This window comes from Vombatus ursinus, unplaced genomic scaffold (genome assembly GCF_900497805.2).
Source record: "Vombatus ursinus unplaced genomic scaffold, bare-nosed wombat genome assembly UNPS02014932.1, whole genome shotgun sequence".
Classification (NCBI taxonomy): domain Eukaryota; kingdom Metazoa; phylum Chordata; class Mammalia; order Diprotodontia; family Vombatidae; genus Vombatus; species Vombatus ursinus.
In genome coordinates, this window is record NW_020954710.1 from 4101455 (window position 1) to 4115910 (window position 14456).

Here is a 14456-nt window from a genome sequence, read left to right on the forward strand (position 1 = left end):
ATCCCTAGTCTCTAGTGTCCTCTTTGCTGAGATTAATAACCATCTACACTTTATTATACATTTTATAATTAACTAGTTACTTAATGTTATTTATACGAGGCAGCCAGGAAGGACAAAGTACTGGACCTGCAGTCAGAAAGACTTGAGTTCAAATTCTGACTCAGACAGCTGTGTGACCCTAGGCAAGTCACTTAATCTGTTTGGCTCAGTTCCCCCATCTGTAAAAATGGGAATAATAAGAGCACCTAATTCCCAGGGTTTTTGTGAGGATAAAACGAGATATTTGTAAAGCACTCTGCAAACCTTAAAGCATCATATAAATGCGTGCTGCTGCTGCTGCTGTGGTTGTTACTGTTATTACTATTATCACGTGATCGCCCCTTCAGAATGGGAGCTCCTTAAGATCAGAAATTGTTTTTTACTTTCTTTTTATTCCCATATCATGGCACAGTACTTACTAACTGCTGACTGGCTGACAGAATCAGCTACCCAAGAGTGGAATGGGTGGCCTCAGGAGGTAATGAGCGGACTCTCACCAAGAGGATCCCGTAAGCAATGGCTGGAGGATCATTTGTGGGAGATATTGCAAAGGGGATTCTCCATCAGGCAGGCTAGAGAGCACCTGGAGCCCAAAATGAGACAGTGCACAGAGGCATCTCTGGATGGGTCCCCAACAAACACTCTGTTCTGGCCCCAAAGCCCTGGACATTCACCAGTTCTATTCAGGACAAATCAAAGTGTCCATATGAAGGGCTCAGTGAAAACCACATCCACCCAGCTGTGGCAGAACCTCTATCTACCCCATGGTGCAGCACCCGGTTCCTGCATCAGGCTCGGAGAACTCTTAGGTTAAAGAAGAGAAAGCCACTGTCTACAATATCCAGCTTTTCTAGGAATCTTTTCCTGATTAATAGAAACAAGCTACAAACCCTCAAGCTTAATATGTAGGTCATCCTTTCCTTTGCTACTGATAACACCTCTTTATCTTCCCCATTATTATCTAAACCACAAGGAAAGAAATTGTGTCTAATTCACACTCTAAACCTCTGGTGCTTTGTACAATGCATTTACCCAATGGGAACTCAATAAATAGTTGATACAACTTATACGCACAGTAGAATATATTTCAATGCAGAAACTCCCACTGGTGAGTATGCATTATTTTCCTACCTGAATGCCACATCCCAATGGATTATGGCTAGGCCTATAATCATAATCAATCCAAGTCATCAATCCACCTATCACTCTATGTTGTCAACTAGACTTAATGATTAGAATGCTAAAGCCTTCATGATTTAATGAAAGGTTCACCCAAAGATGTGCTTACCAATCATTTCCAGATGAGCCACTAGTTTGGACACATTCGCTTTGGCCAATTCACTGGTAGTCTTATTCAGCACAAGAGAAAGTGAATGAACCTAGGAAAGCAAAAGAGAAAGCAAGATAATTATTATTATGAATGAAAATGAAAGATGAAAAAAAATCTTTTAGCAAAAAAAGAAATAACTTTGAAAATTATAACTTTTAATGATGTTAATATCACTTCATTTTTTCCAAACCCTGATCCAGTGGTGGAAATGAGAAGGAAGGAACTGAATAAGTACTTTTCATTCCTACTCTATGCTCACCCAAAAATTCAATTAGCAAATGAAACGCAAAGGCTTTTGCAAGAATAAAAGGCAAAGCAACTAGGATAAGAAGGAAAGTGATCAACTGGGGAAAAAAAATTTGCATCAAATATCTCTGATAAAGGTTCTGATAACCAAGATATATAATTAACAAAAATACAGTAAGACTAAGATTTAGTCTCCAGTGATTCCACCAAATCACTAACAAGAGAAATGTATATAAATCAACACATCTCTAAGGTTTCACCTCACACCAGGGTTGGGGAACTTGCAGCCTCAAGGCTACATGTGGCCCTCTAGGTCCTCAAGTACAGTCCTTTGACTGAATCCAAACTTCACAGAACAAATCCTTTCATTAAAGGAATTTCTTCTGTGAGGTTTGGATTCAGTCAAAAGGCTGCACTTGAGGAACTAGAGGGCCACATGTGGCCTTGAGACTGCAGGTTCCCCACCCTTGCCTCACATCCACCAAACTGGCAAAGGTAAATGTTGGAGTGATTTTTATTCCTCTAAATGTTGATCTCCTATCATTTCAACTCTCTCTATGCCTTAACCTTCCTAACCCTATTCTTCGTCCTAAGATCTCCAGTTCCCATATGCCTGTCTTCTCCCATGCCATCAGTCAACATCTGACTTCACTTTCCTCCCTTTCCCATTTTAACTCTAGAGTTAATCAGTTTGATTCAACACTGTCCTCCTCTACTCTTAAATCCCTGGTCCCCTCATCCTATTGTCACTCTAACCCTGGATTACATCCACCATCCATATGTTCAGGGTATTCTTAACCTCTCACCACTCACAAAGCCTCTACCTTAGTTCAGGTCCTCGTTACCTCTTGTCTGGACCTCTGCAAGGCCTCCGAATTTTTCTCCCTGCTTCAAGAATCCCCCCACTCCAGTCCATCTTCCAAACAGTTGCCAAAGTGATTTTCCTTAACTGCAGATCTAATAATGCCATTCCTCTATTCAATAAAATCTCATGACTCCCTATTGCCTCTAGGATAAACAGACACTTATCTCTGGGGTATTAAAGCCCTTCCCCCCAACCACTTTTCTAAGCTCATTATACATCATTCCCCTTCCTGCACTCTACAATCTATTTCTCACACGCAGCATTTCATCTTCCATCTATGTGCCTTTGCACCGGTGGTCACCATGCCTAAAATACACTTCTTTCCTCTTTCCATATCATACAACCCTTCATTTTCTTTAACCCTCAGCTCAAGCAACACCTACAGGAACCCTTTCCTGGGCCTCCCAGAGCATTGGGTTGTTTTTTTTTTTCCAATTATAAATGAAAACAAAACAAAAAAACCAATGTTCTGACAACACACCAAAAAGTTAGACTTAAAAATAATTACTATTTTCAAAGTAGCATGAAAAACCCTCCAAAGGGACAATAACAATGTATTCAGAATTTGCTGAAGCAGGGGGTCAATGGTCTCTTTTGCCCTGGGTTTTCAATGGTGAAGTTATTGCACTGTATTGATTGAGGAGGGAACAAAATGGAGGCAAAGAAATGAAAAATGAAAGGGGATGAGAAAGAAGAGAAGAGCAGAAGAGAGTGGGAGGAAGAACACAGAAACAGACAAGGGATTTAGACAGGGAGGGGAAAAAGAGAGGAAAAATTTGGACCAGACGATAGAGAAAGAAAGAAGCACTGATTCACTGAGTGGCATAAGGATGACATAGATAGCCTATCTAAAATGGAAGGATCTGTATCAAAAATAATCTTTATCAAAAATTAGAATAGAGCAATTGGAAATTAGTGACTTTATGAGAAATCAAGACACTGTAAAACAAATCCAAAAGAATGAAAAATTAGAAAACAAAGTGAAATATCTCACTGGAAAAACAACTGACCTGGAAAATAGATCCAGGAGAGAGAATTTAAAAATTATTGGACTAGCTGAAAGCCATGATCAAAAAAAGAGCCTAGACATCATCTTTCAAGAAATTATCAAGGAAAACCGTCCTGATATTTTAGAACCACAGGGCAAAATAGAAATCGAAAGAATCCACCGATCTCCTGAAAGAGATCCCCAAAGGAAAACTCCTAGGAATATTGTAGCCAAATTACAAAGTTCCCAGGTCAAGGAGAAAATATTACAAGCAGCCAGAAAGAAACAATTCAAGTACTGTGGAAACACAATCAGGATAACACAAGATTTAGCTGCTTCTACATTAAGGGACCACAGGGGATGGAATATAATATTCCGGAGGGCAAAGGAGACAGGATTCAACCAACAATCACCTACCCAGCAAAACTGAGTATAATCCTGCAGGGGAAAAAATGGTCATTCAGTGAAATAGAGGACTTTCAAGCATTCTTGATGAAAAGACCAGAGCTGAAAAGAAAATTTGATTTTCAAATACAAGACTCAAGTGGAACATGAAGAGGTAAACAGCAAAGAGAAAATCATAAGAGACTTCTTAAGGTTGAACTGTTTACATTCCTGCATGGAAAGATGATATTTGTAACTCATGAAACTTTTGTCAGTATTAGGGTAGTTGGAGGGGAAAAAATTATATGTACGTATATATAGATACAGATAGATAGATAGATAGATAGATAGATAGATAGATAGATAGATAGATAGATAGATAGATAGATAGATAGAGGGCACAAGGTGAGTTGAAAATGAAGGGGTCATATCTGGAGAATAAAACTAAGGGGTGAGAGAGGATTATACTAGGAGAAGGAGAAAGGGAGAGGTAGAACAGGGTAAATTATCTCACAAAAAAAAATCAGAAAAGAAAAGGCTCTTACAGTGGAGGGGAAATGGGGGAAGGTGAGAGGGAATGAATGAATCTTATTCTCATAGGATTTGACTTAAGGAGGGAATAACATACACACCCAATTGGGTATGGAAATCTGTCTTACCCTACAGGAAAATAGGCGGGGAAGGGGACAAGAGAGTAGGGGAATGATAGAGAGGAGGGCAGACTGGGAAAGGGGGTAATCAGAAGCAAATACTTCTGAGGAGGAACACGGCCAAAAGAAAGAATAGAATAAATGGGGGGGCGGGATAGGATTAAGGGAAATAGTTTTTCACAGCATGTCTACTATGAAAGTGTTTTGTATAACTGCACATATATAACCTATATTTAGTTGCTTGCCTTTTCAATGAGGGTGGGTAGGGAGCGAGGAAGGGAGAAAATTTGGAACCCAAAGTTTTAAAAACACATGTTTAAAAAAAAATGTTTTCACATGCAACTGGGAAATAAGAAATACAGGAAATGGGGTACAGAAATCCATCCTGCCCTACAGAAAAATAGAAGGGGAAGGGGATAAGAGAAGGAGGGGAGAGATAGAAGGGAAGGCAGACTAGGAGAAGGGGTATTCAGAACGCATGCCATGTTGGGGTAGGGGAAGGGGCGAGATGGGGTGAAAATTTGGAACTCAAAATCTTGTGGAAGTAAATGTTGAAAACAAAAAAATAAATAAATAAATTTTTAAAAAAGAATAAAAAAAAAAAAAAATATCAGAGTAAGCATTAAAACAATGAGAGAAGCATTGTTATTCTCCCAGAATTCAAATTTTTCTCATCCCTGTGTAAGCTCTTCTCTAATAACCTGGGAGAAGCCTTTTAAATTATCCTACATGAAGCAAAATCTTAATTTTGAAAATTAAAAATATTCATTCTCTTCTTAAGTTTGAATGACTAATGTCCCTGTGAAATCAAACAATGTGCTATATTTTTTTTTTCCTGTATCAATAAGTGAAACAATCAGTTCTATGCGCGGCACAGAAAATTACTCAATATTGGCCAATGGGCACATATATTTAATAAAGATGAGAATGAAAATAGAATAGTGAATTGAGAGCAATGCCTTAGAAGTGGGAAGAATTTTTGTTTATATTTTACCTTTAAGGCTATATGACCATGGGCAAGTCAAAACTTTTTGGTCCCACAAGCAATTTTCTTACATTTTGAGTAAGAAATTACTGGCCACTTTATGTCAGTCAAAGGAATTTCCATCCTGAGAGTTTTCTATTTTATTGAAATTTCAGGAATTGACCAAAACAAACACCTTCTGCCTCTTCTCACTTCCTCTTAAAAGGAAACTATGAATAAAGATAAAATATTTTAAATGGAAAAAAAGATAAGTGTCAGAAAAAAATAATCTCAGCAGTCTTTTAGAATCTGTCTCCCCTTAAAAAAAAAAAAGAATAACACATAATCTAAAAATACCAAAACTGACTAGAAATGTTTGCTCTCAAGCCTCTTACCCAACCTGGATGGGTCTTGTGCTGTTCTCTTGTAGAAGCAATTACGTGTGGAATATATGAAAGCAAGTTAAACACTCAATTTCAAAGTCCAAGGAAGTAATGAAACACGCTGTTAGGAGTACAAGAAGAACAAGATCAAAGGAGCAAATAAACTAACCAATAATATCAACCGTGCTGGCTTCAGGAACCTCATGTATCTTATTAACCTAAGAGGCCAGAGGCCCCGGAGTACTGCAAAAGCACTCAAATGAAATATGTTCTTTTCCCTCCATCTTCTAAAGAAGTGCCAGCTAGTGAAAAGTGAGAAAGGATGACAGAGAGAAAAGACAGAATAGATAGACAGATAGAGATATTTCCATAAGAAAAACTAACTCCAATTTAGAAGGATAGAGCTAGTGAAAAGTGAGAAATGATGACAGAAAAGACAACAAATATATTTTTTCATGAGAAAAAAACTAACTCCAATTTAGAAGAATGGATCTTGAAGAGGGGATTAAAAAAAAAGGAGCTAGTAAAAAGTGAGAAAGGATGACAGATAGAAAAGACAAATCAGATACAGATAGATATAGTTATATATACATATACATACATATACACACACATATACATATAGAGAGAGACACACACACACACACAAACAATGGGGCAGGGGAAGGGGGAGATGGAAATAGAAATGGAGATGACAGAGTTAGAGACAGATGGCCATGTACTTCAATAATTCTAACCTGCTGCTCACAGAAATATGACTTAGGATCCTCATTGAGCAACAATTGACATTTATACACTACTTTAAAGTTTACAAAGGACATATAAGCATTGTACCACTTCAGATAAAGTAGATAAGGTATTGTTATTAGTGACAATTATCCTTCATAGGGGCTTCTAGCCAGATGGTATTGTGTAAGGATCTAGAAGAGCCTAGAATGCTGACAAACAATTCAGAAAACCTCTAAAAATGTAGCGAAAGGAACAGTGGTGGGGTCCGGACCTGGAGTCAGGAGGACCTGAGTTCAAATCCGGCCTCAGACACTTGACACTTACTAGCTGTGTGACCCTGGGCAAGTCACTTAACCCCACTGCCTAGCAAAAAAAAAAAAAAAAAAAGGGAACAATGGTAAAGAACATCAAAGAAAAATGGACATAAACTCCACCATCTATTCCAGAGCTGAACAAGAAGACTGCCAGAAACCTGAAGCAGTGCTGAGTGAAGACAAGCCAGAGTAGGCAAAAGGCATCCCCAGTTGGAGACAGGGGGAGACCAGAGCAGCCCACATCTGAACACAGCAAAAGGAAAAACAAGACCACCACCCATGCAGCACAGCCTTCAGGCTGCCAGCATCCAGGCCACAGCAGGAGACAGGGCCAGACTAGCATTCTGCACAAGGGATAGGTGGCCCCATACCTGAGCCACAAGAGAAAGGGCCAGGGCAACACCTGGCAAGCAAATATCCAAGGTCTAGGAGGAAGCCTGCTAAAAGAGCAAACAATAATATCCTATTAGATCACGTCTGTGTCACTGAAAGGGACAGAGTCAAATTCCAAGTTTTGGGCTACGTAAAGAAAAGACGACAGAGAAATAATCAAGAAGAACTCCTCCTCTGAGAACGAACCAAAACCCAGAGATTTCTGCAGAGCATTGGAACTAGTCTTCACCACCACACCAACAACTAAGCCAAGCCTGCCCATAACATCTAAGAGTATGGGAAGGAGCAGGGTCTGCCCCAAGCACAAAGTCCCAATCAAGAAAAATGAAGTTGGAAATAAATAAGCAGAAAAAAATGCCAAACCAAATGAAGAAATGCTATGGATTGATAGAACCACAAGAGGGAAACGTGAAAAATGTGACTTAAAAAAAAAATCTGGATAGCATATAAAAGTCTTAAACAAAAACTGTCCAAATTTATTAGAACCAGAGAGCAAAGTGAAAACAAAGACTCCACCAGTCACCTTCTGAAAGAAATCACAAAATAAAAATTCCCAGAAATCTCATAACCAAGATCCAGAGGTTCCAGGTCAAAGAAAAAATTCTACAAACAGTCAGAAAGAATTCAAATATTTAAGCAAATATAGTCTGGTTCACGTAAGACTTGTTAGATACCACTACAAAGAAGAGAAGTTCTTGGACTACAATATTCAAAAAGGCAAAAAAAAAAAAAAAGAGAGAGAGAGATTTACAACCAAGAATAACTTTTTAAAATTAAGTTAAATTAAAAACTTTGAAAAAAAAAAAAACAACAAGAATAACACTCTATAAAACTGAGTATAATCCTACAAGGAAAAAGAAAGGACCTTTAACAGAAAAAAAGACTTTCAAAAATCTCCAAGGAAAAGACCAAAGCTAAGTGGAGCCTTTGAAATACACACAAGAGTCAAGGGTAAACTAAAAAATATAAATAACACTTTGTATTTAGAAGGAGCAACAGAATAGTGAAATGCTTACATTTTTAGAGGATGAGTAAGAACAAATGTCCCTTCAGGACCCTAAAGATCTCAATGGCAAAAAGGGAATTAAATATAAACAAAGGTGGGGTGGGGTGTGCACTTTGAGGATCTTAAGAAAGAAAAGGTTGAGAACAGGAAATTCACAATGAGGATGCATGAGATAGAAAGCTGTCCAACTGAACTGGAAAGAGGAGGGCTGAACAGGTGTGCACGCACACACGTATACATGTATGTATACACACACACACACACTCACATGCACAAAGAGTTGCTGTAGAATACATTAAACTCAGCAGAGAAATAAGCCCACCCCTCACATGGGAGGGTGAAGGATCAGTCATAAGAAAAACTAATTCCAATTTAGAAGGTTGGATCACAAAGAGGGGATTAAAAAGAAAGCAAGAGTAAAAACTTGTGATCAGGAGCAGGGCAAGGGGAACAAGGCAGCCAGATGAGGGTCAGAAACAGATGGCTTCAATTACAGACCACTAGTGTTAAATACATGCCTCTTTCACCACCTTCTTCTTTATAATGACAAAGCAAGGGAGGGGGCAAAGAAGGGAAAAACAGCAAAGAATAAGATGGAAGTAAAAACTCATTTACAATGATAATCACAGCTAACACTTAAACAGTGACTTAAGGTTTGCAAGTGCTTTACACATATTAACTCATTTGATCCAGCAATAACCCTGTGAGGTAAGTGCTGTTATTATCCCCATTTTACAGAAGAGGAAAATGAAGCATGGAGAGGTTTTGTAATGTGTCCATAGCTAGTAAATGTCTGAGGCAGAATTCAAACTCAAGTTTTCCTGATTCCAAGTTCAAATCTATCCACTAAGCCACCTAGCTGCCTCGATCAATTATCCAGGAGATCAGCAAAGGTTAGAGCAGATGACCATTAGGTGCACCTCCAACTCTCAAATGTTATGATCCATAATTTTACTTTTTCAGGTATTTTTTTTGAAGCTTATGCTAAATTTCCTTCCTTTTGCTGAAGTAGGAAATTATGGGTGTAGAATGTTAGATACATCAACCAAAGCTCCTGTGTCAGCTGGCTTAACTGCTTTGTCTTAGACACAATGGGATGCTGTGAGGCGTATGGAAGAAGAGTGTCGATATGGAAACATCCTGATGTAAAGACAAAATGAACCATTAAATCCTTAAAAAATAAATAAAAACCTTTTTATGAGGATCAAAGTGTCAAAAATAATAATTCTATTATTTTGGAATGTCTTCCTTCCATATCTCCACCTTACAGAGTCCTTGTCTTCCTTTAAAATGCAGCTCAAGGGGCAGCTAGATGGCACAGTGGATAGAGCACCAGCCCTGGAGTCAGGAGGACCTGAGTTCAAATCCGGCCTCAGACACATAACACTCACTAGCTGTGTGACCCTGGGCAACCCACTTAACCCCATTGCCTAGCCAAAAAACAATCAAAAAAAAAAACCAAATAAAACGCAGCTCAAGGGCCATGTTCTGCATGAAGCCTTACCTGATTCCCCCAACCACTTGTATTTAACTACTTTGAATTAATGAGTATTTACTAACTTCAGTATATGTTTATGTGTACCCATTACACCACCAGCTCCTTGCCATAAAGGATTGTTCCCTTCTCTGTACTTGTGACCCCCCACAGTGCTCAGCAGAGTGACTAGCAGATACTTAACATTTGTTGATGATTAATCTAAAAATGAGCAGATTGAGCATTCAAAACCAAAGTCCAGTAATAATGAAGTGGCACAGAATCTGGGGGCTCAGAGCAGTGCAGTCCATTCCCCTGGCTCCAGACAGAGCTACAATTACAACACGCACAAAGAAAGTCTGTCCTTCATTTAAAGGCCTCCAAGGAGGAGATGATACAAGCTCAATAGCAACATAGACCAAAGCAAGAAACTTTAAAAATTACAGGTATTTCCCAGAGTAAATGTAAAACATGCCAACTGCAAATGAAGACAGAGAAGAGCCCTTGTCACTCACTCTTCTTTCTGCTACTCAGAACCTGGAAGAGCCACAGGATGCTCATGTACCTTGAGATCTAGCTTGGTGTTGATGGGATCTTGAACATCGACCTCTGGCACAGTGCTGGACTCTGACTTTACTGTCTGCTGAACATCTGCAGGCTCTGTCTTCATTGCATGATTGTCTGCAGTGGAACCAATTCCAAAGAAGTCTAATATTACCACCCAAGTTTGCAGAGTGATCAGCACATCAAGGCAGTTAAAATCAACGTCAACACTCCTGTTGATTCGATTATAAGAAGAAGAAAACTCAGGGTGCTTCTTGTCCACAAGAAATATATTGATGTGGACCAAGGAATCATCAAATTTACTCTTTCCACAAAAGACCTTAGGTTCATCCACAGGAGAAGGAGGCGGCGTCAAAGTATAATCTTTGTCTCTGTCTTCTCTTTGTTTTTTCCGGGATGTGCAGGTGGGCCTTTGGTACAACTGAAAGACATTTGGAGCTTCTTCCATGTGGGACGGTAGAGATCGGGGCATATCAGGGTATTCCACATTGGATACCAAGGGGCAAGACTGGGAAAGATATTCCTTGTGCACTAAGCTAGATGGTTTGGGAGCTCCTCGAGACACCATTAGGTTCTTATATTTTGAGTCGGGATTCTTCTCTAAAAGATCTTCCATCAGCAGAGAGCGCAAAGCAATCTGAATGGACAAAGTCTGAGGATGGTCTTTACTAAATTCAACATCAAAATCCTGAAACTTCAAGCTCACAAGACCTTGGGCTCCTAAGGTCAAATCTCCACTCAACTGAACCTGAAGCTCTGAAATACAAAAGTTGGCTTGGATCTGTGTGAAAGATTTTACTTCCCTCACAGACAATGACTTCTGAGAAGTACTGGAAAAGCTAGAATGGCTAAATAACCCATTCTCTTTCCGTTCAACACAGGGCTCACCACCAGCACTGAGGGAAGGAAGAGGAGAATTAGGGCTAGGTGATGAGGTAGAATTGGACGGAAATTTATTCAAGTCTTCGCTGTAGACTAGGTTGTCCAATGTTTGTAGAACTTGCTCATATACGTGTTTTGCCAACACCACCTGCATTTGAAGAGATAGACAGTTGCTCAGTTTCTCCCATATTTAAGCTGATGTTAACACTTCTGTGAGATTTCTTACAGTATTTCTGTATAAAAGTTATGACTCTCCCAATTATACTTTAAGTGAAGAACAGAAAAAGTTTATTAATATAATCAATTAGATGATGAAAAATTAAAAATAAACTAATACAATATACAATAAACCCTATAGCATAAATTACCAAGGAAAAATGTCCTACTTGAAAAGATTTACTGGGAAAAATAGAAAGCTGGCAAGCAAAAATTAGACCACCATCTCATACTATGTATCACAAAGACTCAAAATGAATATTGCCCCATGTTTTACAGAAAAAAACTGAAGCCATTTGCCACGAACCACCTCCTCTCCCTTCTTTCTTGTTTCCTGCCACTCAGATGCCTTCTGCCACTATCTCTTCCTTCACCCTGGCCTTACTCTTTACCAAGGCTAACCCCTCTACTGGTTCAAGCGATCCCATTCCATCCCTTCTCCTCCAACAGACTGTCTCCTGTCCTCCCCACTCTTATCACTTATTTTTAATCTCTTCCTGCCTACTGGCTCATTCTCTATTACCTACAAACATGTCCATGTCGCCTCTATCATCAAAAAACTTGAATCCTTCCGCCCCTTTTACATATCATCCTATATGTCTTCTGTTTTTTTCTCTCCTCTTACTCTCTTCTTAACTCCTTACAATCTGCCTTCCAACCTCATCATTCCACCACAACTGCTCTCTCCAGTTAATAATGATCTCTTAATTGCCAAATCCCAATGGCCTTCTCTCAATCCTCATTCTCTTTGACCTCTCTGCAGTCTTTAACACTGTTGATCAATCTCTCCTCAATCAATAAACATTTATGAAGCACCTACTATGTGCAAGGCATGGTGCTAAGTGTGGGGGATACAAAAAGAAGCAAAAGACAGTTCCTGCCATTAAGGAGCTCACAATCTAACATGGGAGACAATATGCAAACTGATATATACAAAACAAGCTACATATAGGATAAATGTTGTTGTTCGGTTGTTTTACTCATGTCCCACTCTTTGTGACTCCATGTGGGGTTTTCTTGGCAAAGATATTGGAGTGGTTTGCCATTTCCTTCTCCAGCTCACTTTACAGAAGAAGAAACTGAGGCAAAGAGGGTTACGTGACTTGCCCCAGGTCACATAGCTAGAAAGTGTTTGTGGCCAGATTTGAACTCAGGTCTTCCTGACTCCAGCCCAGCACTCTATCCCACTGCACCACCTAGCTGCCCTATGATAATTAGGAAATAATTAAAAGACTGTTGACTTCCCTGGCTTCCTTTAAGTCCTAACTAAAACCCTACCTTCGACAGGAAGTCTTCCCTAATCCCTCTTAATTCCAGCACTTTCCATGTTAATTATTTCCTATTTATCCTATATAAAGCTTGTTTGTACATATCTGTTTGCATGTCTTCCTCCCCTCCATTAGACTGGAAGCTTGTTGATGGCAGGGGCTATCTTTTGCCCCATTTTGTATCTGCTGTGCTAAGCACAGCACATGATACAGAGTAGGCATTTAATAAGTTGTTATTGATTGAGCAGGATCTTAGTACTATCAATTACTACCTAAAACTAGAAATCTGTCCTGATATTCATTACAATGGGATTTTACTATTAGCAGTCATTTAAAATCACAAAGCAAATATTTTGGAAATGAAAAAGTTTTTACCTGAACAGGATTGACAAATTTCCCTTCAATCTTCATAATACTTGAGGTTCCCACATCGTCTGGGCAATGAGTGAAGGTCAGCTCACATTCCCTCTCTATAGGGATCTTTTCCAGTTTAAATTGGATGGTGGCATTGTTCAGAATGTGGAAAGCTGACAAGAGGGGAAAAATAACTAAGTTCAAAGAATAGTGTAAATTTAAAGCAACAATGTACACTTTACCCTACTCAATGTTACTAATGACCAAATGTAGCACGCATGAGTTTAATTTGGCTCATGGGGCAGCCTGGAACCAAGGGTTATTCAGAAAAAGAACAGTATGGAGATTATAGTCAAAAACAGTTTGCAATGTACATCCCAAAACTAGTGTCTAGAAGCAATAAAAGACCAAAGCCAGATGGCACGAGGATGAACACTTTGGTAGGATCAATTCAATTTACAAGTATTAAGTGCCAACTGTACAAGGCCATGTGATGTGGTAGACATTACACTCGTTCAATATCAACAGCAGGGCACCCTAACTTTCAAGATCCCACCCACCTCCAACTGAGCTGCCTGACACTTACTTAGCTTCAAAGCACATCATGATGGCAATTAATCTCTGAGCCTTGGTTTTCTCATCGATAAAATAAAGGGGTTGAACCAGATGATCTCTGAGATCCCTTCTATTTATAAATCCTATGAGGCTATGAATTTATGTTCTTATGACTTGTACTTGACTAATGGGCATATAAAAGCACTTAAAAGACTAGGCTACTAAATAAATGTAAATATTAGCCTACAATGATGTTATTATTGGTAATGTTATTATAAGCTTCTATTCATATGACCATCATCTACAGCAATGAGTTATACATTCATATACTGGTTTTTTAAATGGAAATTTAACATCTAAGACTCAGAGCAAACAAAGATCAGAAAAATGCACCAAACATGGTGCATCGAATAGATTTTCAGATTTTTCCCATGTACTCATGGATTTTGCAGATTTTTTTTCTCTTCTTTTCTTTACAAATATTATTTGTTCTAAGGAATGGTATATTATTTGTTCTAAGGAATGGTTCTCTGGGAGAGGAAAGGAGAGAAACCAGGGGAAAAAATCAGATAAAAAAAAGATATCCATTAAAATTTATTTAAAATAACAACAAAAAAAAATATAAAACCAACACAATCTAAAGTTTACTTGAATTCTATAGATGCCTATATTAATAAATCAAATCATTTGGTCTGAGATCCTATTCCAGGTGATTTGGACTAGCAGCCTTGTAAAATTACAAGAAGGACCTGCCAGCTACAGCGAAAGCTTCTTACTGTCAATCATTCTAGCCCATGTGGACTAGAATATGTAATCAAGAAGAGTCAATGGGGGCAGCTAGGTGGCGCAGTG

At 38.8% G+C, this 14456-nt stretch overlaps 1 protein-coding gene across 6 annotated transcripts in view; it reads right to left on the minus strand.

The window, feature by feature from the left end:
* VPS13D (vacuolar protein sorting 13 homolog D) overlaps positions 1-14456 on the minus strand; it is a 329312-nt gene that overhangs the window by 275415 nt on the left and 39441 nt on the right. For all 6 annotated transcript variants that reach the window (XM_027843937.1, XM_027843939.1, XM_027843934.1 and 3 more), the window contains 3 exons: positions 13071-13222; positions 10331-11359; positions 1328-1418 (listed from right to left, as the gene is read on the minus strand). In XM_027843937.1, coding sequence (XP_027699738.1) covers positions 1328-1418; positions 10331-11359; positions 13071-13222 — 1272 coding nt within the window. The remainder of the gene's footprint in view (positions 1-1327; positions 1419-10330; positions 11360-13070; positions 13223-14456) is intronic.